Here is a 25839-nt window from a genome sequence, read left to right as displayed (position 1 = left end):
GCTACCATATTCCCAGCAGGTTTATTCCTCTCATTCACAGGTTTATTCTACTCTTTTTTTACTTCAAGATTTTTTTATTTATTTTTTTTAAAAAAAAAAAAAAAAAAAAAAAAATCCACTCTACCCATCCCACTACATCACCAAATATTGGAAGTCTGCAATATAGGAAGCCTTCCAAACACTAACAGCGTAAGGACATCACCGCATCATATATATTCCCACTTCTAATATACCACACCTCACATAAGGTGTTGTTACTGTACAATATTAGTATATTACCAAGACAATTGAAAAGATAAAGTTTCTACTTTGAGATGTTCACAAGATTTAACAGTTTTCTGGGCTTCAATCACCCAATCATCCAAGAAATTAGTCAGCTTGTTCAAGGTTATCGCATTAAACACAATATTACTCTTCAAACCTTTCACATTAATTAGCTTTATGTCCTTCAATGAGTGATGCCAACATTCAAGATTCTGAGAGCAGTAACAATTTGGTTCTTCTTTAGCCACCAAAGCTTTCAGTATTCCCTGCAACAATATTTTACAGTTCAATATTTTAACTCATCCCCGGCATTAGTAAGCTCTTCTCAAAGCATTTATACGTTTCTTAAACAGTTAAACCATGAACAACCGAGCAAGGAGCATTTAAGATGCGTAACCGATAACTTGTTATTAGTCAATTGTAAACCAATACATAAAGTGATAGTATGATAGATAGGAGGGAGAAATGAAGGCATACCTTTAAAAATTCAGGAGAATAATAATTAAGCTCTAAAGACAATATCTTGGGACGCAAGTTCCAAAATAAGGCATCTAAAAGAGCTGCATAGTTCACTGATGTCAATGTATGTGTAACCAACTTCATAATGCTGAGTTCCAAGGGAGAAAACTTGATTCCCACATAGTCCTCAACACTGAAAGAGATAGCCTTATCCTGAAATCCGAGAAAAATAATGTCCAAAATAAGCATAGGAATAAATCTTCAAAATGAAATTATATAAGCACTACAAAGTTGAAACGCAGACATACTGATTTAGCAGTCATACAAAAAGTCAGGTCCTGAAATTTGTTATCTTTGAGAAATTTGTTCAACCTCATGAACCATAAACTGTCCATATTTTCAAGACGAACAGAAAGCTCAGCTGTCCGATAAGCAGCAACACTACTTAAATATAAGTGAGGCATGGTCTTCCCACGATACAGAAATGAATGTACATTAGGTGTATCAAACTCTGCTTCCACCAGTTTCTTACAATTGCAAACATGCATTTCCGTGAGAGCTTGACTTGAGAGTTTCATAACTTCTTGCAATATGCAACCACCCAAAAACAGATGCTCAAGCAAAGGAAAGGATGTAATCATGCTCTGTAGCCACTTTGCATCTATGGGAATCCCGCATAAAGACAAACGTTTCAGATTTTGGCAAACAGAACTGACAATGATTTCACATGCCCTCTTTTCTTCATCAACGCTACAAAAATCGATTTCTTTTAATGTTTGCGCCTTAATGCTAAGCTTTTTGGCCTTGAAGTCTTTGTGAGGATGATACACCATCTTCTCTAGCTTATCATGATCACATATTTCAAGATTCTCAAAACCTAAGCAGTTCTTTAAAGTAAATACTTTCAATGAATGAATGGAGAAAATGAGATCTTGAATTGTACCCTCATCTATAGTGACATCCCTAAGATGCAGCTCAACCAAAGAGCATAGCTTAACAGCATTCCTGTCTAGACGGCTGCTTAATAGAAGGCAGCCTCTTAAAGTTAAAATGGTTAACGACTCCATTGTAAGCAACTTCTTAGACAGGTCATAGAGTCTTTCTCTTCCCATAGTAATATACAGATCTAATTCCTGAATACACAAATCAGCTACCAGGTACATCCACGTATCAACACGAGGGGTCAAATCACTACTCACAAGGGTTATATGAAGAAAAAACTTCTTCACACAAAGATTCTCCTCACGAAATCGACGAAGCTTCTCATCAACATAGCTCATGAACTTCAATCTTCGATTGAAAATCTTACGACGCTCATCTTTAGGAATCCCAAGTTCCTTCGGATTAAGTATATCCAATTCTCTTCCGAAAAACCATTCATTACAATCAAGGATAGGGAATGTTTCCCAAACATATCGCCACCTCTTGGATATAACACCCGTTTGAGCAGCCTCTTTTGTTGAAAGATATGACAATATATGGTGAAGAATGAAGTCAGGTAGTTCCGAGATTCGATCAATTGAACTTGTTCCATCACCCATATCTCTATTCAAACATCCAAATAAATTCCTCATCTCTCAAATTAAGTTATTCAGATATATCTTATATTCTTAACCATGCTCAAAAGCACAAGAACACAAACCCAAGGTTGTAGAAGAAAAGCATTCAAACCCCAATATTCCAGACCAATGATTCTGTAATAACATACCCAACAACGATTCTATTCAGTATCAATCTTTTCTAGTCCACAAATTGTTAGCCTTTTCTAACTCAACACTCCAACATATGAAGATTAACATATAATTCTTTCAAGAAGATAATCTAAATGAGTAAATTACCAATCAAAACAATCATTGGGTCAAATTCAGATTATTATTTTTTTAAAAAAAAATCCAAAAACTGACTTAAACTTCATATTCCAAAGATCAGATACTTTGATCATCTAAGATTTCTAACAAATTTTTAGAAAAGAATCTGAAAACCCCTTTTTAATTTATTGAGAAAAATGGCACTTGGGATTTGGGAACAACTGAACAAGATTAGAACAACATTACAATAATTCGCAAAATTGCAACACAAATAGATTCCTAGCATAATAATCTGTTAGGAGTAAAATATAAATATATGAAATTTAAATTATTTCCAATCACAAATAAAATTCATCTACACAACCTTAATTATATAACCATGTAAAATTAAAATCGAAAGAAGCTATAAATTGGATGAAACAAAAAATACCTGGAAAAATACAGAGGTTTCGTCTCCGTTGCCGGGTAATTTAGATGAAGGGTGTTTGAATAAGCGCTTTAAGCCATAGTTTGCGATTTGGGCCCCAATAGAGGTTTGTGTGCTGCAATCCGCTCTTTCACAAGTGTTTGGTAACAAGAGGAAAAGCGGGTATATGCTCTAATTTGCGTTGTTAGATTAGTTTTAGAGCTAGCAAAAAGTCGTGTTGTGTCGTGTTTGTGTAGAGTTTTGTATTAATTTCGTGTTGTTCATAAAATCTATCAAAAATTGTGTTAGATGTAGGGAAATTGCAAAATTTGAACACAAATCTAGCGGGTCGTGTTCCGGTTGGTTTTGTATCGTGTCGACTTTGTGTTTTCTCTCAGTAGCTCCGTGTGTGGTGTCGTGCCAATTGTGTTATCGTGTCAAAATATAAGTATAATTAGTCAACAAATAAACCCCAAAAGCAATCTTTCAATTTTTTATGCACCATTCAAAACATGAACCTTTAAAGGATTAAGCCACATAAAAATAAAGTAGCATCAATCAAACATTATGAAACCAAGAAACATAGGAGTACTAAATTTATAATAGCAAGTCAACAAACAATACTTAAAAATGGCCCATTTTACATTTTTTTTTGGTAAGTAAGTGAGCAATGCAATTCCTAGAGTTGGCACATTTTACCAAACTTTTCTTCCTACAATTTATAACTTCCGAATTTCCGGAACATCCATAGGATACATTTGAATGCAATCCTTCCAAGGCCCAAACCCATCAATTTTTGGATCAATATTTCTATTACACTTCAAAACTATACTGTTACACTTAAATCCACTTCCAAATGCTATTTGCCAAACCCTTTCTCCCTTCTTCATTTTTCCTTTAGCCTCTATGTAACTCAACTCATACCAAATAGAAGAAGATGATGTGTTTCCAAACCTATATAGATTCATTCTAGAAGCTTCCACATCTTGGGCCGACAAACGAAGCGCCTTTTGGATCTCTTCAATCACGGCCCGACCACCCGCATGGATACAAAAATGATCAAATGCCTTGTTAAAATTTGGTATGTAGGCCTTAATTTTTTTATGACTAGATATTTTTCGGGCTACATAATTATATGCAAATTTAAGCTTTTCTGATAAGGGCAAGACTAATGGCCCAAGTGTAGTGATATTTAACGTGAGTGCTTCCCCGGCTACCACCAACAAGTCCTTGGATAGTGCAATTCCCAATCTACCCTCCTCGTCTTCTTGTTGCATCACACTCGTGTAGGATGCATCATTAGCCCCTATATGGGTTCGAATCGTGTGAAGGAGTTGGTACTTGGAGCGATATCTTTCTTCCCTTTTGTTAGTTAACAAAAGGGAGCTACAACCCAGTCTAAACAGGCATCCTGGAACGGTCATGGACCGTTCCAGACCCATGTAACAATTAGGGGTTAAGATTTCCGTGCTAACAACAAGTGCATAAGAATTTGGCATAACTTGTAGGAGTCTTTTAGCCAAGTCTAATGAAATTGCACTAGCACTACAACCCATACCCGAAAGGCTAAAAGTTTTTGTACAACTTCTTAGCTTATATTTATTCATTATCATAGATGACAAAGATGGAGTAGGGCAAAAAATGCTACAATTAGTGATAAGTATGCCAATATTGTTGGGTCTAACCCCGGTCTTCTTAAGAAGCTCGTCGATAGAAGAGAAGATGACTAGATGAGCTTCATCATGTGTCCGAGAAAATGAGGGTTCCGGTGGTATGAATTGTAGCGCGGGGGGAAGCCCCGTCTCATCTCCTAGTCCCGCCCTCTCAAGAATACGCATTTGAAAACGCGCAACTTTTGGATTGTCTTTAAAGACTATCATAGCATGCTCAATAAATGTTGAAAATGGGACTCGTAGTGTTGGTGGAGGTTTATAGCATGCATAGTCTAAGAGGTAGATAGTTCTTTTCTTAGATTTAAGGTAAAAAATGAGTACTAAGAGAATGAACAAAGTTGTTGGTAAAAAAGCATGGGATGATTTGAAGGAATTAAGGTAGTGCTCAATCTTAACAAAGCTAAACTCCATTCTCCCTCTTTTCTTTTGTTATTATGTTAAAAGGAAATGCTAAAGATTAGCCTAGATTAGGCAATATATAAGTGGTATGAGTGTAATATAAGAGGGAATGCTAAACCTAGATATTGCCTATATATAGAAGTTGGAAGGAGAGTGAGAGGAAATACTAGAGTCTAGTTAGGCCATAAATAGAAGGTAGGTGGAGATGTAAAAAAAGGAATGAAATATACTTTAACTGTTTGAAAATAGTTACGCTAGCTATTTCTCTTTAAAGGGTAAACTTTAATAGAGAGTACACTACTCCATCAGTATTTTTTTGAGTGTCAAATGGAGAGTCTGTTATTTTCAGCTTAATTTCAGTTCTGTTTAATTTGGTTTATTTCAATTCGTAAATTCCTTCTCTCATAAACAATCCATTTCAGTTTAGTTCAACTCCAATCAGTTTAGTTCAGTAAATCAGAACATGCCGTGAGTATATATAATAAGGTAGAAGTTTGATCAATAGTATACTTCATATTTGATTATCAAGAAGTATAAATTATTAAAAGTTGATATTTGAAAGCTAAACATTGAGATGATTTCAACCAGTATCCACATGATTATATATAATTTTTATTATATGTCATATAGCTAACTAATGTGGAGTATGTAAATAGTGTAAAAGGTAAAATTAGGGCACTAAAAAAGCGGAATTATAAAAAGTAAAAAATAAAATAAAATAAAAATTGTTGATATATGTACTTTCAAAAAATTAACTATTTGTAATTTTTCAACTTTTTTTCTTTTTTTTTTTTTTTTTTTTTTTTTTTTTTTTTGACGAGTTGTAGTTTTTCACCTAAATATATGAAAGTTAAGTATTAGAAATCGTGAAAAGAAAAAAAAAATGCAACTACAGTATGTTGAAACAGATTAATGCGGAGAAACATTGATGTTGGGTCCCATAATTCTGCCATCAAATTGAATGAAAATCTTGCAAGATTTATATGAAAGGGTCCAACCTCAACAATCAACTTCGATTGATATAATGTATTGTCGACGTAATAACTACTTCGTATAAATTATCCAATTTGTACGGAAATGTAGCAAAATCAACATTTGCATATCTTTGATTTCTTTTAGCTGGAGATAAACTATGTTGTCGAAAATGATATCCAAATAAAGTTATTATCAACGATAAAAATAACAAATTTGTAGGATGCATATTATTCTGTCCAAAAATTTTGCAAATTAATAGTTTAATACTAGTATGTTGTAGCTAAGTTTTATTTGGCAAGAATATTTCAATTTTTGTATATGATATATCACTATATTGGTATACGTAAACATATACGTACTTTTTCTTCTTTGTAGTGTTGCATACTTTTAAAAGTCAATTATAGTCAACAAGCTAAGGGTCTGTTCTCATACGTTGAAATTTAGTTTATTTCAGTTCAGTTCAGTTCAGCTCCTAATTTCCTTCTCTTATAAAATATTCAGTTCAGTTCAGTTCAGCCGAGTTCAGTAAATGAGAACAGGCCCTAAACACGGTTTACTAATAAGAATTGCACTTGCATCTATCACGCACTTAGAGCTTGTTTACATTTACTAAACTGAGCTGAACTAAACAAAACTGATTGGAGCTGAACTGAACTGAACTGATTGGAGCTGAACTGAACTGAGCTGAAATGAATATTTTGTGAGAGAGGGAAATTAGGAGCTGAACTGAACTGATTAGAGCTGAACTGAACTGAACTGAACTGAACTGAACTGATTGGAGCTGAACTGAACTGAAATTAAGTAAATGTGAATAGGCCCTTAGTAATAGAAGGTTTATTCTCTATCAGGTTTTTTTTTATGAAGATTTCTCATCCCCCTCCGGCCTCCCCTCCGCGTTCAAAGGGTCTAACTTAGCTTGCTAACCCTAGTCTGATTGATCAGTATTGAGGTCTTAGGTTGACATGACAATTTTTATTTTTATTTTTGATTGTGAGTCTATCCAAATGGTCGATAAACGACAGATTTCATATTAAGATCTTCTTCTAAACTTGTTGTTAAGTTTTAATGTAGTACTGTACGGATAGTATGTAGTAAGGTTTCTTGACAATGGTTGTTGTTTATAGTTATTGGTAGTTTGTAAGTAGGGCAATGTAAGATTTAAAATTAATGTTGCAATAGTGACTTAAAAGATCAATTTAAAGCCATTATTGCAAAATAACATTAAATTCAAACAACAATCTTGTACAAGTTGACAATTAATCAACCACTGACAACTGCCGATCAAAAGTTAATGTCTATTTCGTGTTTTTTTTTATAATCAAAAGTTGGATTCAAATTGTTGTTGTTTTGATACAAAAAACGAACAAACAAACAAAAAAGAAAGTGTTTTTTTAGACAGTAAGGTGAGGGAAGAGGAGTGTGACCCGACCCAAATGTAAAAAAATAAAATAAAAACAATTGTTTTAGATAAACCTTTGGCATTGAAGTATTTGTGATATAGTATAATGCCTGAAATCTTTACCACTAGGCTAAAACAGTAAAACTCATTGAAAACATATAAGCGAACATGAAATCCAACTTATTGTAAAATATAAAATTGGAGAGTTATTGATAAGAAAAGAAAGAAAAAAAAAAGTGTAACAAGCAACTTTCTTACATAAATTCTAGCCTATAACTAAACACAAAAAAAAAAAAAAAAAAAAAAAAAAAAAAAAAAAAAAAAAAAAAATCACATACAAATATTGTATATTTGCCAAAAACTAGAATTATTTGGTATAGTAAATGTAACAACCACTACTTTAGCCCACAATAATCAATTGCATTGGACAAGTAATTTTGTAATTTTATATTTATTAAAATTTAATTTAGTGTCACCCACTCTTCCCCCCCTCACCTTACAAATCGATGTTTCATACAATAACAGCATTTAACACTTTCAACCTCCCCTAAACTGTATGAAAACAACAGACCAACCTCCATACTGCCTCCTTCTTTATTGTAGCGTATATGAACATAATTGTCTATTTAAGCGTTTGTGGTCGACATGGATCGGCCTCGTTGTCATTGGCTAAAAACTCAACCACATTGGGTCACTCGTTATAAATACGAGGTACCCTCTCTGTCCCTATTTTTTTTATCCTATTTTTTTTTTTTTTTTTTATGTGCACATGAAAGTTATAAGAACTTGATATTAATAAAGTAAACAATAAGATGAATCTAACAAGAACCCAGATGAATATACTATCGCTTGTTGATTAATGGGAATTTATGGTCAAAGTTTTTAAAGTTTGACCCATTGACAATTTGCCAAAAAAAATGGGAGACAAGAGAAATATTATATAGTATTATGTATCCATCGAAGAGTGTATATATCGATATTAAATGGTAGTCAGCATGTAGTCTCATTCTCTGATCCCAAACTTATGTTGTCAATCGATATTATACCAAATATTTCGTTAAAGGAACACTAGAACTCTTGAAGTTAATTGGCGAAGCATCCCTTTCTCAAGGTTCATGTTATGTCCTATCCATGTTAGCTAATGACATATGATGATATGATATATTTAGTCTTTGAAATAACGACATTGCATTTAATTAATGTTAGCTAATGACATGTGATCTGCTTTGAAATAACGACATTACATTTAATTAACGTAAGCTAATGACATATGATCTATTTAGTCTTTGAATAACGACATTACAATTGATTAAATTAGACACTATATTAAAGTTCGTTGTAACAACCTTTTTAAATTTTGCTTATTTTATCAATTTCGTTCATTAAATTTTACAATTTGTTTGTTTTTTTTATATAAAATAAAAACTCTTTTATAGGTATATGATACAAGTATATCCAAATGTAAGTTGATTTTTTTTCATACACACTTGTATTTGTTGTTTTATCATACAAGGTATATTTGTTGTTTGGGCCACGTTTCAAAATGAAGTTGGTAAAGATGTAGCCGGTTTAAACATTAAAGCCCACTTTGTCTAACATAATTTTGTTCGCTATAACACGCTAGATTTTTGGATCTCCCAAAGAGCTCCGTGATGCCTAGTTGGTGTCCGCTACCATCTATTTCATTTTTCATGTTTTGGTGTTAGAATTCAAGTCCTATTAACATACTTCGTATTAGATATCCTTTTTTTTTTTTTTTTGACATTAGAATTTATTTTATGTTTTCTAGATGTTAAATCCTATATATTATAGTGTTACGGTCATTATAATGTTCATTAGGGATTCTATTGATATACTACTTTAAGGTCTTTAGAGGGTGAATGATTAAATTAAATCCAAAAGTTTGATCTTCTACTAAATATTGTCTTGCTTTTATGCTTGTTTGTTGTTAGATCTTTATGGATATTGCATCTTACTCGCGTATTAGCTCCCCTCCTCATCAACTTGATGTTATAAGAACTCGTGGTTCGGACCTGCTTGTGCCTGCTTAAATTATTGGCAGTCACAAGCCCGGACCACCCGTACTCTATCACCGAATAGACATGAGTGCTCTTGACATTTAATTGTCCGCTTTGTGTTGTTTCGTGCTCACAAACGTCATTTTCGCATAAGGCTTGCGTTCTTGCTGTGTACCAAAAGGCTAGAGCGTGCCGCGCGTTCTGATGCCCAAATTCCCAGGCTGTGACACTTGGCCTACCCCGCATTATCAAGTCATGAGACTCATCGCGTTGCCTTGGGTTGGCCTTGCGGCATTGACTATGTCACCTTGAATTGGTATTACGAAAAGCTAAGATGTAGCCCCTCAATTGCCAACATTAAGTGTTTTTTAAGGACAATGTCTTTTGATGCCTTGTTGTGTCTATGCCCAGCATGTGTTCATGCCTTAGGTAGCAATTTGTGCCTTAGCTGGGCTCATGCCTTGCCTTGGCAGCGTACCTCGTGTGGGCATGCTCATGGGTTGTGAACTTGCGGTAGCAACATTAGTGCGACTAAGCCTTGTACCATTGCATAGCTAGAATGCCATCCTCAGCTCGTTTAGCCAAATATAACTAATTGTAAGGACTAGGGTGGGAGATAAACGAATCGAAACGATATAAAACTGAATCTTATTAGATTGTGGCAACAAAACCTCATTTTCACTTGAGTTGTCAGCAAAGGATTAAACCCGTTAGCCACTGCTCACTATATTGATTGTTTTTTAAAACTTCATGGTAGCCAAAGTTTAGAAGTGATAGAGTATAAAACATATTCTTGGACTTCAACCATCAAGTTAAGCTTTTGGTTGAGTTGGTCCGCTAACAATCCTAACATAGTATCGGAGCTAACGTGTCACAAATGTCACGGTTTCAAATCTCATCCACCTTGGCCCCCACTTTCAAGTGAAATATTTCGCGCTAGGTATGAGGAAGGCTCATGCTGCATCCACACTTCAAGCCCAATAGGCTCTCATGTGAGGGGGCGTGATAGAGTATAAAACATATTTCTTGACCTCAACCACCAGATTAAGAGTCTGTTCACATTTACTTAATTTCAGTTCAGTTCAATTCAGCTCACCTCAGTTTAGTAAATGTGAATAGGCCCTAAGCTCGCCACCAACCCATCTACCAACCTCAAATTAGTTATTTAGTCTACAACATTTAACTTCAAATAAAAGTTTCATCTTTGAATGAAAAAAATTCTTTCTCGTGCTTATAAACTTCATGATTCCATGAACTTACACCAATCACTCGACCGTACAAAAGCATCTATAAACATCATATTCAACAAAGTGCATATATTTTCACCTAGAATCAAAGTCAATATACATTTCCGACCTTTGAATATTACGTTTGTCCCCTAATCAATAAATAGTTTAACCCTTAAAAATAATCACTCAATTGCTCAAGGTCTTGAGAATATGTTCTTTATGTTACTACTTTTTGTCTTTCACACATACTCCATATCATATAGCATAATTTTTTTTGACAAAATTGATTAGTTAATCTGCTTTTTCATCAACTACCAAAGATCACATAATGATTAGTAGAATTGTGAATCTTATCAAGTTCCCTCTTTATTTTCCTCTTTCCGCTAATTAGGACATTACTATCGTTTACCAATGCATGCAAGATAAAGTGTACACCTTCTAAGAATATAGTACAACTTTTAATTTATGTTCTAACCCAATTTACCACTCCATGCTTTATTATTTGTCACTCATATGAAAATAGTATAATTATTATCTATCATTTATCACACTATTTATCTCAAACCCTTAATTAAGTTTTGAAAAACAATTTTGAGGTAGGCTCTAGTTTAACCTAAAGCAATTTGCTTGATCTAATCCGATCTCTTTTGTGCGAGTGTTTATACGTGCTTACCAAAGCTAGTATTTAATAATTAATAGAATTAAACTTCTGTTTTCATTAATTCACAGAGTGAGAGTACATTTGAAATCTTATATAAACAAATAACCACGATATGGAGAAAATTGAATTTTTTTTCGAACATCTATCATCTCAGATTCTAAAACTGACATTACGACATACGTATCGATTTTTTATTGGAGAGTGTTTTTTATTATGCTTGCTCACTGTTTTTCTTTCCCTACCTATTGGTTCAAGGTTTTTTATTTTCAAATCGAACATATCTTCATGTCGATACGGGTTTGATATACCTTGATTCTTGATTCACCAACTAATTGGAGGGTTGGAACAAATAAGCTAGCCTAAATTAATTATGATGATGACCAATAATAGTATATTGATAGACTGATAATCTCTTAATCTTTTGATTATGGCATCAATGCTGTCTATACTCATAAGTTTTATTTTAATCATGGGTTGTTAATATTCATAGATCCTTTTCATCAAACTTTGGTAAGAATATATGTGTAGACAATTATATAGGCTTAGTAATATACTTGTAACTATATACTCTACAGCCGTACATCTCAAGTCAATAAGTAGAAAAATAATTAGTGATAGTGATATTTTTATTCTCTTTGTTTCAATCTCCTAAAATAAAATAACTAGATTTTTAAAAAAAATCCTATAATCAAATATAAAGATACGAAGTAATTAAAAATAAGGCCAAGTAAAGACCCTACACACCGACGAACGCACGCCATCGGCCATGCAATATGTTACGCCCATGCGTGTGCTTTATACCAATCTTTGTCCATTTTCCATAATCTAGTGGACTTATAATATTGGTTAATGGAATATACGAAATACTCTCTACGCCTCTACAGGTCTGAGTGTACCCGTAATTAAGATAGAGTTAGAGTCCACTTCACAAGACCATAGTAAATTTCAAAACTATATGGCTATACGAGATTTAGCCCCTTAGCCTTATAAAGTGTAACTCTATTAACTTTTGTCAATGCAAGATGCTTACATGCGTTAATTGGTATGATACCTTCAATACCATTTTATATTAATTTAACATTTATATTGATACCCTCAGTCTCAGCTCCCAGTCCTTTTGTTTTTATTTAAGTACTCCAATTAACTAGTTTAACGGGACACCGGACACGATGGCCGCAATAGTTTTAAAAGGCTAGTGATGTTTTTTCCTTTATTAGAGGATGTCAAATAATTTAATTTTAACACAAAGTCTTATATGTGGCTGGTTAGATCATGTGGCCAACCATTATAGGGGTTACTTTATTAGTGTAATAAGGGTTACTTTATCAGTATTAAAGGGGTTACTTTATCAGTATTAAAGGGGTGACTCGGTCAGTGTTACAGGAGTTACTCGATTATTGTTACAGGGGTTACTTTGCTATTTTATAAGTGGTCACACGGTGTGCCTAGCCACTGCACACACAAGACGGGCTATAATTTTAAACAGGTCAGGGCTATAATTTTAAAAAAGTAAGTTTAAGCTCAGGCCAACAAAAAGAGAGTTCAATCAGGTAATAATTTAGGTTCATATTGTATGTGGCAGCATTTCTTATCGTACTACTCCATCGAAGAAGCCCTATCTTTATTTTGCCAAATTGTTGCTAGAGATCGACTTTTTGTACACCAAATTGTCAAAAGCCCTCAATTTTTTTAGTCAATCTGACAATTGTGCCCATCAATTTAATATAAATTGTCTATGTTTTTTTTCATCAATCTTTTGTCTATAAAAACATATCTGAATTAAGAAAATACCAAGTTGCCTGTTTTGGAAAAGGCAAAAAGAGCAATTTGATGACAAAATTTAGAATCATATATAGGCCAGGCAACCCTACAAAAGTGTTTTGGTACAACATTAGATAATAAGCCAAGATTAGCCTTATTACTTTGGGACTAATCAGAGTCATTAACATCTTATTATACTGCATTAATTATATCATTAGCAATATTATCGTACTTAAGTTAATCAAGATTTGGGCTAAAAGTTACAAGTTGCAATTAAAGAACATTACTTTTAATTTTTTGGATTTAGATCTAAATATTTATGCTGGACGTACGTGAATAATATAGCAGAAGCCGAAGACAGTTTTTTTTCCTGTTTTCTGAAGTTAGATGTACATTTCCTGAAATAACGACCTTTCACATATCGTATAGGCATATTTGATACTTGTAATTCATATTTGTTCTTGGTACTATGTACTTCGATCGCATTGTTATTATGGATCTGATAATTCTCTGAGGAAGATCGAATTGTGTCAGTGTTGGAAAAACGTTTATATAATGATGAAAAGGTACTATGGTAATTAAGTATGGGTATGAGCCGTACCCTTTAGGAGAATAGAAAGTCCACTTTACAAGACTAAGGGGGCTGTTTCAAGGTGTCATGTCATAGCAGACTCATATCCGATCCCTCACATGTGATATCGATCTCTTGTTTATTGGTGTGGGATATATGTGATGTAAAATAAGGCTAGAGCTTTAACATCGGTGATAAGCAGTTACAGCACAAAGAGAGAAAGAACGATAATTTGAATCAAATGGGACAATTAAAGTGCGATGGAGGGATGTTAGGTATATTTTGGACCAACAACGCTTTTTATACTCCCTCAGTCCTACTTTTTTTGTTTTTTTAATATACCCTCAGTGGCTCAATCCTACTTAAACTGCCCCACAAAAGCAATTTTTGTGAGAGCTTAACTTTTTAGATCAAATAAGAAATTATAGTGCGATAAGAGATATTAATTAACTACATACATACGAATTGAAGAAACGAGTTTCATACTCCCTCCGTCGCACTTGCATTGCCCCATTTTATTGAACTTTTAGAATTAAATTAGACAGTGCAATTGCAATGTTACCTAGAGATACAAAGTTGATTTTAGGTATAAGTTATTAATTGGAGCAAAGCTTAATTGATCGATTTGCAAATGGGGGTATGAGTTTCCCACTAATTTGATCAAGTAGTTAGGTTAGCTTTATAGATAGATGAAGTGGCAGCCAGCAATCATACTCGGTCATATAATTGGGTAAAAATGTAGTATCACTCAGGTTCGGAAAGTGGACGATATATCCTTTTATTATACACAACTTATTACGGTCCAATAATCATTAGTTATAATGATATTTGTACATATGGGATTATAGCCGTCGACTAGCACATAGGTTTCTAGCAAGTAGCAACACCGATTTTAACACATACACTGATACACACCTTAGTCAATAGTCATTGTTTCCAATATTTAATTTAATTATAATACGTAGTATAATCATATGAAGTCAAAGGAGAACCTTTTATATACACCCAGGTGCATATAGAGGTAGGTGCACTCAAAGGTTTTTTTTGCTCATTTGATATAAATCTGCTGAATTTAGATTTTAAAATGAGCAAAAAAATTAATCAAATGAGCTATATATACTTGGGTGTACGATACACCCAGGTGTATATAACAAATTCCAGTGAGGTTAAAGTAAAAATTTAATCCGTTTTTGAATTTATTTTATGATTAGTCACCTAAACTTTTATTCAATTCAATAATTATTATATGAGGTATATTGTATATTAATCATTTGAATTTAAGTTAAAGTTATGAATTGATAATATATACTACGTACTATTCAAAGAAAATTTCATATCATATATTCATATTCATATCAATATGGAAATGGTAAAACTTAAATTGGATCTAAAATCTAATTCTCTTTATTTTTTTGCAGAACAAAAATTATTAATATTGATTAAATTTTATCTTGACCGATTCGGACTAAAATATTCATACTGATTAAAGTTTATTTTTACCAATTTGAGTTAAATAATCAAACACAAATTGCCACAACCAAAAAACGGTTATTTAATGTCGTCGTAAAAAAAAAAGAAAAAGTAAAATCGTCAGTAGTAGGATTCGTACTTATAACCTAAACCGTGCTCCAATCTCTCACAATCCCCATCCTCAAGAACTGCAATTGGTAGGAATCAATAAAGCTTATAGCCTAAAGATTTGTAGTAAAACTCCTAACAACTTTTGTTATAGTGTTGACATGAGCTTAATCAAACATAAAAACTAAAACGCAATAATAAAAGAAGATAAACTACAATCATCAGGTAGCAAGGATATGCGCCTTGTGAACTCTTTCCCTGTGAACTTTGTGGATGTTACACCATGTAAAGGCCTTACTGACTTAGCTCAACGAATATCATCCAGCATCCATCTAAGGCTGACATCAATAACGATTTCCTCTCTAAGCATTCTCACCGCAACTCCAAGTACTTGTTGATTTTGTTGATGCAAATGAATTTGCCATTTTATTAGCTTTATGCATACAGAATTTTCCCACTAAAATCACGCGATAAAAGTGGAAGCACAATTAGGGTCGGGCCACACCACTTTGGAAACGATATAGCTAGAGATAGAATAAGAACAACCATCACAACTCATAATACCTCAAAAAGTTTAATTTTCTTAGCTCAAACAACAATACAACATGGTCTCACACATAATATTTTTTGTGCTAATAATTCCTTATCATATTATTATAAGTGACCCCCTACTTGATTTTAGCCATAAAATACTAATTATGAATCTATGATTGCACATTCACTGGAGGCCGCAGGAAAAAGACAAATATTATGTAGCATACAATATACTCATTTTTTTATTATTAAGTATAACTTTTGTATTTCTTTATTATTATGAATAAATATAAGTACTAATAAAGTATTAAAGTTAAGAGAGATTTCGACCAAATAAAACTCCACCATGAATCTTGATACCCCCTTACAAGAAAAAAGTCAAAGCCAAGATATGTAAAAACTAGAAGCTGAATACTCAAATCATCGAAAAGAGAATAAAAAGAAAGGAAATCGTGAATATTTTTTTTTGAGTGATAAAAATAATGCATGAAAAGATGTAATTGTCAACCACTAGATCTGTCAATCTATGTCTCTTATAAAAGAATGAAAACTAGTGAAAATTTCACTACTTGATCAATATAAAAATATTTGCTTGCATAAAAAATTTCAAAAAATAACTAGAATCTCCGTCCATTTTTAAGTTCTAATAACACTTCTAATCATCATTTAAGTAATATAAAAACGTACATTATTAGTTAATCAATTACATTGTGTTTTATGAGTTACCAATTGAATTAAGTGACATATGAGCTACTTAGATTAGTTAATATACATGCAACATGTAGTTAATCGATTACAGTGTGTTTTATGAGTGATTAGTTCGTTACTGTATCAAATGATGAATAAATTAACATAAACGAATTTAACACGATACATATTCCCTGTATCACTTTTTAGTCTTTACATTTGAAATCTTTTGTGAGAGTAAGATAGTCAAAGCATAAAGAGATTAAAATGTAATTCTAACTGTACTGCTTTAGAAACCAGTGAGCCGACAGCAACAAGCGTAACACAATGACTAAAAAGCTTCTAACTTGAGTGTATGTAATCTGTATTTGTATTAAGCTTAACAAATCTATCATCTTCCCTTCACAAGGTGACCTGTTGAGTCCATGAACAACCCACATGTGAGCATTCTCTTGTCCCACACTAAAACACTAAACACTAAAAGGGGAGTGTAGTGGTAATGAAATCCCACATTGAAAGAATTCAAGAGTTACCACCACTATATAAGGCTAAGGGGCTACTCCCCGAAATTATGAATTTAAGACATCAGGATAAAAACTTAGGGTCTGTTCTCATTGACTGAACTGAACTGAACTGAATATTTTATAAAAGAAGGAAATTAGGAGTTGAACTGAACTGAACTGAACTGAATTTCAACGTATGAGAACAGACCCTTAGAACCAACAGATTAAAACTGAACAGCAGTGCAGAAATAAATTATACTTCCTCCGTCGCTTATTGTTTGCACCATTTAATTCAAAAAACACTCATTTTTAATAAGCTCGTGATGCAAATAAAAAAGACCGCTAAGGGAGTACTTCCTATATATATGGTTGAGCAAAATTCTCCCCAATCCCTTCAAATCATTGTTCTATACTACTATTGGTAAAGACCGTACATGAGGGTTTTGCCAAAAATGATGGGTATAAGGTATAATACTTTATCTTACATTTATAGTCAATCAATCAATCAATCAATCAAAGCCTTAATCCCAAAAGTGGGGTCGGCTAACATGAACCAAATTTGATTATTCCGTGTAGTCATCAACATAAATCTTTCTCCTCCATCCCTTACGATCCAAAACTTCATCCTCACGTAAATCCATGCACTTCATATCCTTCCTCACTCCTTCCAACCAAGTCATCTTTGGTCTCCCTCTTCCTCGTTTAATCCCTCCATGGTCCCACTCTTCCACTCTTCGCACCGGTGCACCCTCGGGTCTCCGTCTTACATGTCCAAACCAACGCAGACGATTTTCCCTTAATTTATCTACAATGCCCGCCACACCTACTTTCTTGCGAATAACCTCATTTCTGATTCTATCTCTTAAAGTGTTTCCACACATCCACCTTAACATGCGCATTTCCGTAACCTCCATCTTTTTAATATGCTCTTTCTTAGAAGCCCAACATTCTGTACCATAGAGCAACACTGGTCTTATGGCAGTCCTGTAGAATTTTCCCTTCAACTTTAAGGGAATGCTGCGGTCGCATAACACTCCCGTGGCCGCTCTCCATTTAAGCCACCCTGACTTAATCCTGTGGGTCACGTCTTGATCAATGTCACCATTCTTCTGGATGATCGACCCTAGGTACTTAAAACATTCACTCATGGTCAAATCCTTTCCATCCAAACTCACCACTTCATTGCTTGTCCCCCTCTGAGTGCCAAAACGACATACCAAATATTCAGTCTTACTCCGACTTAGCTTAAACCCTCTAGATTCCAACCTTTGCCTCCATTGCTCCAACTTGACATTAACCCCATCCTTAGTCTCATCCACCAAAACGATATCATCTGCGAACAGCATACACCATGGAACCTCATCTTGAATTGGTCTAGTTAATTCATCTAGAACCGTTGCAAAAAGAAAAGGGCTTAATGCAGACCCTTGATGCAATCCGATTGTAATAGGGAAATCTTTTGTCAACCCTCCGCATGTCCTCACATTTGTTGACACATCCCGATACATATCCTTAACTAGGTCTACATACCTTCGTGGGATACCTTTCTTCAACATTGCCCACCAAAGTATCTCTCTTGGCACCTTGTCATATGCCTTCTCTAAATCAATAAAGACCATATGAAGATCTTTCTTCTTTACCCTATAAAACTCCATCATTTGTCTTATCAAATGGATTGCCTCCATAGTAGATCTCCCAGGCATAAAACCAAATTGGTTATCTGAAATGCTTGTGCATGCCCTCAACCTTTGTTCAATCACCCTTTCCCACAACTTCATAGTATGGCTCATAAGCTTAATTCCTCGATAGTTAGAACAATCTTGAGCGTCTCCTTTGTTTTTATAAACCGGGACCAAGGTGCTCTTCCTCCAATCTTGTGGGATCCTTGTAGCCGTCCATATCTTGTTGAAAAGGTTTGTTAACCAATCAATACCAATCTTACCCAAACACCTCCACACCTCTATCGGTACCCCATCAGGGCCAACCGCCTTCTTAGGTTTCATCTTCCTCAGTGCAATCTCCACCTCTACTCTCCTAATCCTTCGCACATACTCCATGTTGATTTCTTCATCACTCATAGAGGTATCTCCTATCACAACTCCATTACTTCCATTAAATAATTCATCGAAGTACCCCTTCCACCTGTCCTTGATGCCCTCCTCTTGCACTAGGACCATTTGGTTCTTATCTTTGACACACTTCACCATGCCAATATCCTTCCTTGCCTCTTGTCTTCTCTTTGCCATCTTATAAATGATCCTTTCTCCCTCCTTGGAATCAAGCTTTTCATAAACCTCCTGATATGCCTTTTCTTTTGCTTGGCGAACAGCTGCCTTTGCCTTACTCTTAGCCTCCTTATACGCTGCAAAGGTTTCATCACTCCTACATTTTCCTAAGGCTTGATAGCATTCCCTTTTTTGCTTAATTACTGCTTTCACCTCTTCATTCCACCACGAAGTATCTCTCTGTACCGAAGTTCTTCCCCTTACTTCCCCTAAGACCTCTTTGGCCACTCTTAGGAAACAGTTCTTCATTCGTAACCAAGTCATGTCCGGATCCACCTCTCCATCCCAATCCGCTTCTTCAATTACCTTTTCTGTAAAAACCTTAGCTTTTGCATCCCTTAGGGTCCACCATCTTATCCTTGGTTCTTCTTGTCTAACTTTTTTCTTCGCCTTCTCTTTCAGACGAATAGTCATTACCAATAGCCGGTGTTGGGTGACCACACCCTCCCCTGGGATAACCTTACAGTTTATGCAACTTTGTCTATCTATGCTCCTTGTGAGCAGGAAGTCTATTTGAGTTGCATTTGCTCCATTCCGAAAAGTTATCAAGTGTGAATCCCTCTTCTTAAACCAAGTATTAGCCAAAATTAAATCATATGATTGGGCAAAATCCATAATAGCTTCACCACCGGCGTCCCTCTGCCCATACCCAAAGCCTCCATGGACACTCTCATAGCCATCTCGGCTCGCCCCAACGTGCCCATTTAGATCCCCTCCAATATATAACTTCTCTGAGTGGTGGACACCCTGCACCACCTCGTCTAGGTCCTCCCAAAATTGTCGTTTCTCTTCTGCATCTAAACCCACTTGGGGAGCATAAGCACTGATAACATTCACAATCTCCTTGCCACATTTATAGTAAGAACTAATAAAAGTACTCTTCTTTCCAATAAACATTAGAATCTGCCACCTTGCCGGTCAATTAAAGTCAACCCAGCTCTTTTCTTCTTTTAGCTACCAAATCGATGTAATTAAGAAGCATACTCTAGTCGTTTTCTTATGTTTTCCTTCATTTTTTCTTTTATTTTTGGTTTGATTTAGATCAAGAGAACGTGCTTCATACTTTCATAATGCCTTTTCCATTAACTATTAACTGCAACAAATGAGTATTTTATGTCTTATAAATAATACCCCTTTGTTATAATTAATAGTTACGGCTGAAAGTATATTAGCTACAAAACTTAAACTAGATATGGTAATCAACTAATCATCATCCACAAACAACATTAAATTATTCCAATTGATAATATAATCAGTCAAAATGGAAACATATGATTTTAGTTTGTTACCTGATTTATTTCATTGAACTAAAATAATTATTTTACTTATTAGTATTACTGGTATATTTGTTCTTTAAAAGTACTAATTTTCACCAATTAAATTATAATTAACTTTTTTTTTTTTTTTTTTTACAAAAATTAAATTACTTCAACTTAATAAGATTTGAATAAAGTGAACTGAACATAGTCTTATTACATCAAACATCATTAAATTTAGAATGAGTGAATTATTGCATGTGATCAGTCAAAAATTCAAAATGGTAACATATGATATTTTTTATTTGTTACCTAATTTAAAAGAATAATGTTATTTGAGTACATTTAAGGGCCTACATTACTCAAACGTATTCTCTTCACCTTATCCTATCCAAATAAAATGCAGTTAAATTAATTTTTTTTACTGTTCTTAAAATACTTTTACTGATTATGGTTTGAATAAAGTGAATTGAACATAGTCCTATTACATCAAACATAAATAAATTCAGAATGAGTGAATTTTGCATATGATCAGTCAAAATGGTAACATATGATTTTTTTTTTTTTTTTTATTTGTTACCTAATTTAAAGGATGATGTTATCTGAGTACAGTTAAGGAAGTTTTTTTTTATTATTGCACCACTTGTCATTTTAGGAAGTTTCACAAATATTGCATCATTTACTCTTTAGGAAAAAAAATATTTGTGTTCACAATACAAATACTCAACATACCCTTACTTTTTCACATTTACTTTTTAGTTTATTAATATGTCACATGGGCAATTTTGTATTTGTACCTTTCCCTCTCTTACTTTTTTCACTACCAAAATATTTGTACCCAACCCCTATGGTGCAATAATAAAAAAACGGAGGAAGTATAATAAATTAATTGATAGAGAATCATTAAAATTATTTTTAATTAGTAAAAATATGAATTTTTTGTGGAAAACTCGGTTTATTGGCACAAAAAAAAGAAAAAAAAAAGGGCCATTTTCCATTCAAATTTTTTATTCTGTTTGACCAAAATAAAAAGATAAAAGTTTATGGAAAAGTTACCAAAAAAAAACCCCTGAATTCAAATTCAGTGAATCATGTGAAGATAATTGAGATCAGTCAAAGTGGTAACATATGATCTTGATTTTTACCTAATTTAAAAGGATTTTCTATGTGTTGTATGGATCAAATTAAAATCATATCATATGAGATATTATTAGATCAGTTTCGAAATAAATTACCAAAAATATATATTTTGTAAAATCTTTTCATTTACATGTATTTAAACGTATTCATGGTCAAAGATGTACATTATAAACCGTAAAAATATAATTATAACAAATAAAAAGAAACGAGGAGAATATTGTTAATTGTAAAAAGAATACCCTACACTCCTTAGTGCTTGACTTCTATATATATTGGCTTACTTGCTTTGTTTTTGCAAGTTAATTCACTTCTACTTCTTTTCTCCCTCTCCTAACTTCTCCCCTTAAAAAAAAAAAAAAAAAACAATGGCTTTTGTATTCACAGCTTTCGTATTCATTTTCTTAAGCTGGTTTGTAAGAGTAACCTATGAAACCCTCTCTTTTTATTGGCTAAGTCCTAGACGCATAAAAAAAATCATGGAAAAACAAGGAGTGCGTGGCCCGAAACCCCGCCCTCTTATAGGTAACATCCTAGACATGGCTACCCTTGTGTCATCCTCCACCTCTAATGACATGCCTACCATCTCTCACGACATCGTTGCTCGTCTACTCCCACATTACCTCCTCTGGTCTAGAAAATACGGTATCTGATCTGATCTGATCTTATTTAATCTGGTCACGTACATACTAGCCTACCTGGCACACATTAAGTGTAAAATAAATTTATATTGATACATTATTTTTTGTTATGTATATAGGAAAGAGGTACATATATTGGAATGGATTCGAGCCGAGGATGTGTCTAACGGATCCCGGTATGATCAAAGAATTGCTAACAAAATACAACCCTTTGTCTGGAAAATCATGGCTTCAACAACAAGGCTCAAAAAATTTCATAGGAAATGGCCTATTAATGGCCAATGGTGATGCTTGGCATCATCAAAGGCACATTGTTTCCCCTGCTTTTATGAGTGATAAGCTTAAGGTATAATTTATAATATAGTTTTAATTAGAATACAAATTTTGTTTAAGTTATGATTGGTTTCTTTACTTGTAATAATATGCCCCCATTATCTTATCTTTTGTATTCTTTTATGTTTTGGATTATTGTAATTTTTTTTTTAAGTGATGTATGGTTTATTTGATATTTGATTTATTTGATGCAGAGTTATGCAGAGTATGTGGTGGATTGCACTAAAAACATGCTCCAATCGCTTGGAGACACGTTCGATTCGAGTAAAAATGAGGTGGAAATTGGAGATTTAATGACTAATCTTACTGCTGATATTATATCAAGAATTGAATTTGGGAGTAATTTTGAGAAAGGAAGGAAAATTTTCCATCTTCTCAACCTTTTACAGAATCGTTGTGCTCAAGCTAGTAGGCATCTCTGCTTACCCGGAAGCCGGTAAGCTTTTATGTTTTTGCTCTATTATCGTTCCATATAACTAAGGGCTTGTCTGTTATCGATAAATGTCATTTGAAAATTACCGTTATATAATAAGAAAATAAACACTAATACCGAATTGAACACGCCCTATTTATTATACGTACAGTTCTGTTTTCGCTGTTATGTTTAAATCTACATTAAATTAAAAAAAAAATTAAAAAAGTAGCACCAATGATGTTCACAACTATAGGACTACAAAATTTTTATTATATTATTTCACGCATGATATTATTCTTTGTTTTTGTGCTTTTAGATGCTACGATTTTTTAGTCAATACAAAGTTTAGTCTTTTCCATTACTTTTACAAGGATTCCGTTGCTAATTTGCATCAACATTTGACTCAAAACTATTTGTAACAAAAATTCGCAGGTTTTTTCCAAGCAAGTACAACAAAGACATAAAGGCCCTAAAAACCGAAGTAGAGCAACTACTAATGGAGATAATCGATAGTAGAAAAGATTGTGTCGCGATGGGTAGAACCGACTCGTATGGGAAAGACTTACTAGGGATTCTAATGAACGAATTGCAAAATAAAAAGAGAGACGGATTTAATTTGAATTTACAACTTATTATGGATGAAATCAAGACATTCTTTTTCGCCGGGCATGAGACTACGGCTCTCTTGCTCACTTGGACTATAATGTTGTTAGCAAGTAACCCTGAATGGCAAGAGAAATTGAGGGAAGAAATTGAACAAGTTTGCAATGGTGAAACTCCTACCATTGATCATTTGCCTAAGCTTCGCATGGTAAGCACGCAATCAATTAATTAAAATCCTAATTTGATGCATTTTTTTTATTCCGTACAACTCCTAAAGTTTCATAGACCAGTCGTACATCATATGGACTTTTATATATTTTTTTTAACAAAGGGAGTATCTCATAATCAAATATTTGCAATTACTAATAAAATAAAATTATATTCATAATTACTTTAATGAGAATATTGGAGGTCGGAGGGGGACATTAAGAACTAACAAAAGGACAAGGGTTTTAGGTATAATATTTTTTAAATTGTTTTTTAACATTACAAGTGTATGTATAATAATTAACCAAGCACGGTTGATCGAGTTGGTGGATAACTCACCTTATAACTTTAATGTGACAAATCGATCACAAATTTGAAATCTGTCAATTACGTTTGTTTATGAGTATAGGATTTCCTTACCTCCCCCTCTATCCTCAAACATAGACTTATGTTGAAGAAAAAAATAATTAAATAAATAAGTGTGAAATTGATACGTGAAATAAACCTTTTTTATGTAAAATAGTTGTGGTCAAAAACTCAAAACAATTCGATTATAGAAGCCTGCAAATCTGCAATATAGTCCAATCATATGAAATTGACTAAAAAAAGAGGGGGAAAAAAAACACACACACAAGTTTGACCCCCATATCTTAGTTTTGACGGCTAAGCGTTGACTTCTTGGGTAAATGAACTTTGGCTAGGTTTTAGAGCTACACTGAAAATGAAGGTCATTAGTTTGCGCATAATTAATTGTACTTGTCTTTCAAGAATCATTGTCAGAAAATGTCCGTTCGTGGATTTTCCATTTTTAAGATTCGTTACATTATGCTATGTACAAGCATGGAGTACATTATTGTACCAAAATTCATGTATGTATGTCCATGCATTTCTATATTACAAATACTTCCGTAATGTACTCTTTCATTCAATTAAGTTGTCACCCTTTAATATGATGCATGATTTTCCTTCTATATAATTACATTAAAAATACATTTTAGATTTATCTGACACCTGAATTAATTTTCTTTACAGTTAAGCATGATAATTAACGAATCATTGAGGTTGTACCCACCTGCCACACTTCTACCTAGGATGGCATTTGAAGACATCAAGCTAGGCGATCTACTCATTCCAAAAGGGTTGTCTATATGGATTCCGGTCCTAGCCATTCATCATGACAAAGAACTATGGGGTGATGACGCAAATGAATTTAATCCAGAACGTTTTGCCTCCAAATCCTCTATTTCGAGTCGTTTCCTTCCATTTGGTGCTGGCCCTCGGAATTGTATAGGGCAAACATTTGCGATTATGGAAGCCAAGATCATACTAGCTATGTTAGTTTCACAATTTAGGTTCAAAATCTCAAGTAGTTATCGTCACTCTCCCGTGGTAGTTCTTACCATAAAGCCGAAGCATGGTGTTCAAGTTTGCTTGGAGCCCTTACATAGATGAGCTTAGACAATTGTTACATTTTTTCAACATAAAATTTTTTGGGTGGGAATTTTGGGATTGAGGTTATTGGTGCATGCCTTATATTGCACTATCTATACCTCTAAAGTTTTGCAGGTTTATATTGCCTAGAACAGTAGCTCAATTTGTATCAAAGAAGGATACATGCAATCAATATTATATTCAATATAATAATAATAAATCACCAATATATATTTTTTTGGAATGCTTTCTCTTTTCCATCTTCGAATAGCACCAGATCTTCATGATTATATATATTTATAGTACTAATCGAATCACAAGTACATGAATATTTTATCTCTCATTTTTTTAATAGTAAGTTAGTAATAGTATTTTTAAGATCAAATTTGAGAACTTAATTCACCTAATTTTTAGTTGGTTTAAGTTTTTGTTGAAGGCGTTTCCAAACAGCACATGAAAGTATCCCACATTGAGAAAATAATCATGAGTTAAGTACTTGATAATGCTGAGAGACTGATGATTTTCTTATTGTCATATATTTGCGATGAAATCTCTTTAAAATTTTAAAGTAGACTTCTTTTCAAGAAAAACGGTTTTCTCTCCTCT

The 25839-nt window shown here is 33.6% G+C and overlaps 2 protein-coding genes and 1 pseudogene across 2 annotated transcripts; 1 reads left to right on the top strand and 2 right to left on the bottom strand.

Annotated features, from left to right (window-relative positions):
* Positions 1 to 102: 102 nt before the first annotated feature.
* Positions 103 to 3126, bottom strand: LOC145642295 (uncharacterized). Its single transcript, XM_081693418.1, has 4 exons — positions 2962 to 3126; positions 1032 to 2417; positions 742 to 936; positions 103 to 530 (listed from the first exon to the last, which is right to left on the bottom strand). The coding sequence occupies exons 2-4, from the start codon at positions 2295 to 2297 to the stop codon at positions 276 to 278; spliced, it is 1716 nt and encodes a 571-aa protein (XP_081549544.1). The 5' UTR covers positions 2298 to 2417; positions 2962 to 3126; the 3' UTR covers positions 103 to 275.
* Positions 3127 to 3445: 319 nt separating this feature from the next.
* LOC145556569 (3-ketoacyl-CoA synthase 5 pseudogene) lies at positions 3446 to 5280 on the bottom strand (annotated as a pseudogene).
* A 16669-nt stretch (positions 5281 to 21949) lies between these two features.
* LOC145556568 (cytokinin hydroxylase-like) lies at positions 21950 to 25432 on the top strand. Its single transcript, XM_081618222.1, has 5 exons — positions 21950 to 22248; positions 22364 to 22590; positions 22772 to 23013; positions 23425 to 23803; positions 24835 to 25432. Exons 1-5 carry the CDS (start codon positions 21972 to 21974, stop codon positions 25252 to 25254), a joined length of 1545 nt encoding a protein of 514 aa, XP_081474348.1. The 5' UTR covers positions 21950 to 21971; the 3' UTR covers positions 25255 to 25432.
* Positions 25433 to 25839: the final 407 nt, after the last annotated feature.

Source organism: Chenopodium album, chromosome 8 (assembly GCF_948465745.1).
Source record: "Chenopodium album chromosome 8, dcCheAlbu1.1, whole genome shotgun sequence".
NCBI classification, from domain to species: domain Eukaryota; kingdom Viridiplantae; phylum Streptophyta; class Magnoliopsida; order Caryophyllales; family Amaranthaceae; genus Chenopodium; species Chenopodium album.
This window is presented reverse-complemented; position numbering and strand designations above follow the sequence as displayed.

Bases quoted from the DNA above. Each gene is read 5' to 3' on its own strand.
- LOC145642295 (XM_081693418.1), bottom strand. From the start codon at position 2,297: ATGAGGAATTTATTTGGATGTTTGAATAGAGATATGGGTGATGGAACA. The intron at 937-1,031 runs GTATGTCTGCGT...CTCGGATTTCAG, and splicing joins TTTGTATGACTGCTAAATCA to GATAAGGCTATCTCTTTCAG. The intron at 531-741 runs GTATGCCTTCAT...ATATTGTTGCAG, and splicing joins ATTCTCCTGAATTTTTAAAG to GGAATACTGAAAGCTTTGGT.
- LOC145556568 (XM_081618222.1), top strand. From the start codon at position 21,972: ATGGCTTTTGTATTCACAGCTTTCGTATTCATTTTCTTAAGCTGGTTT. The intron at 22,591-22,771 runs GTATAATTTATA...TATTTGATGCAG, and splicing joins TTATGAGTGATAAGCTTAAG to AGTTATGCAGAGTATGTGGT. The intron at 23,014-23,424 runs GTAAGCTTTTAT...AAAAATTCGCAG, and splicing joins CTCTGCTTACCCGGAAGCCG to GTTTTTTCCAAGCAAGTACA.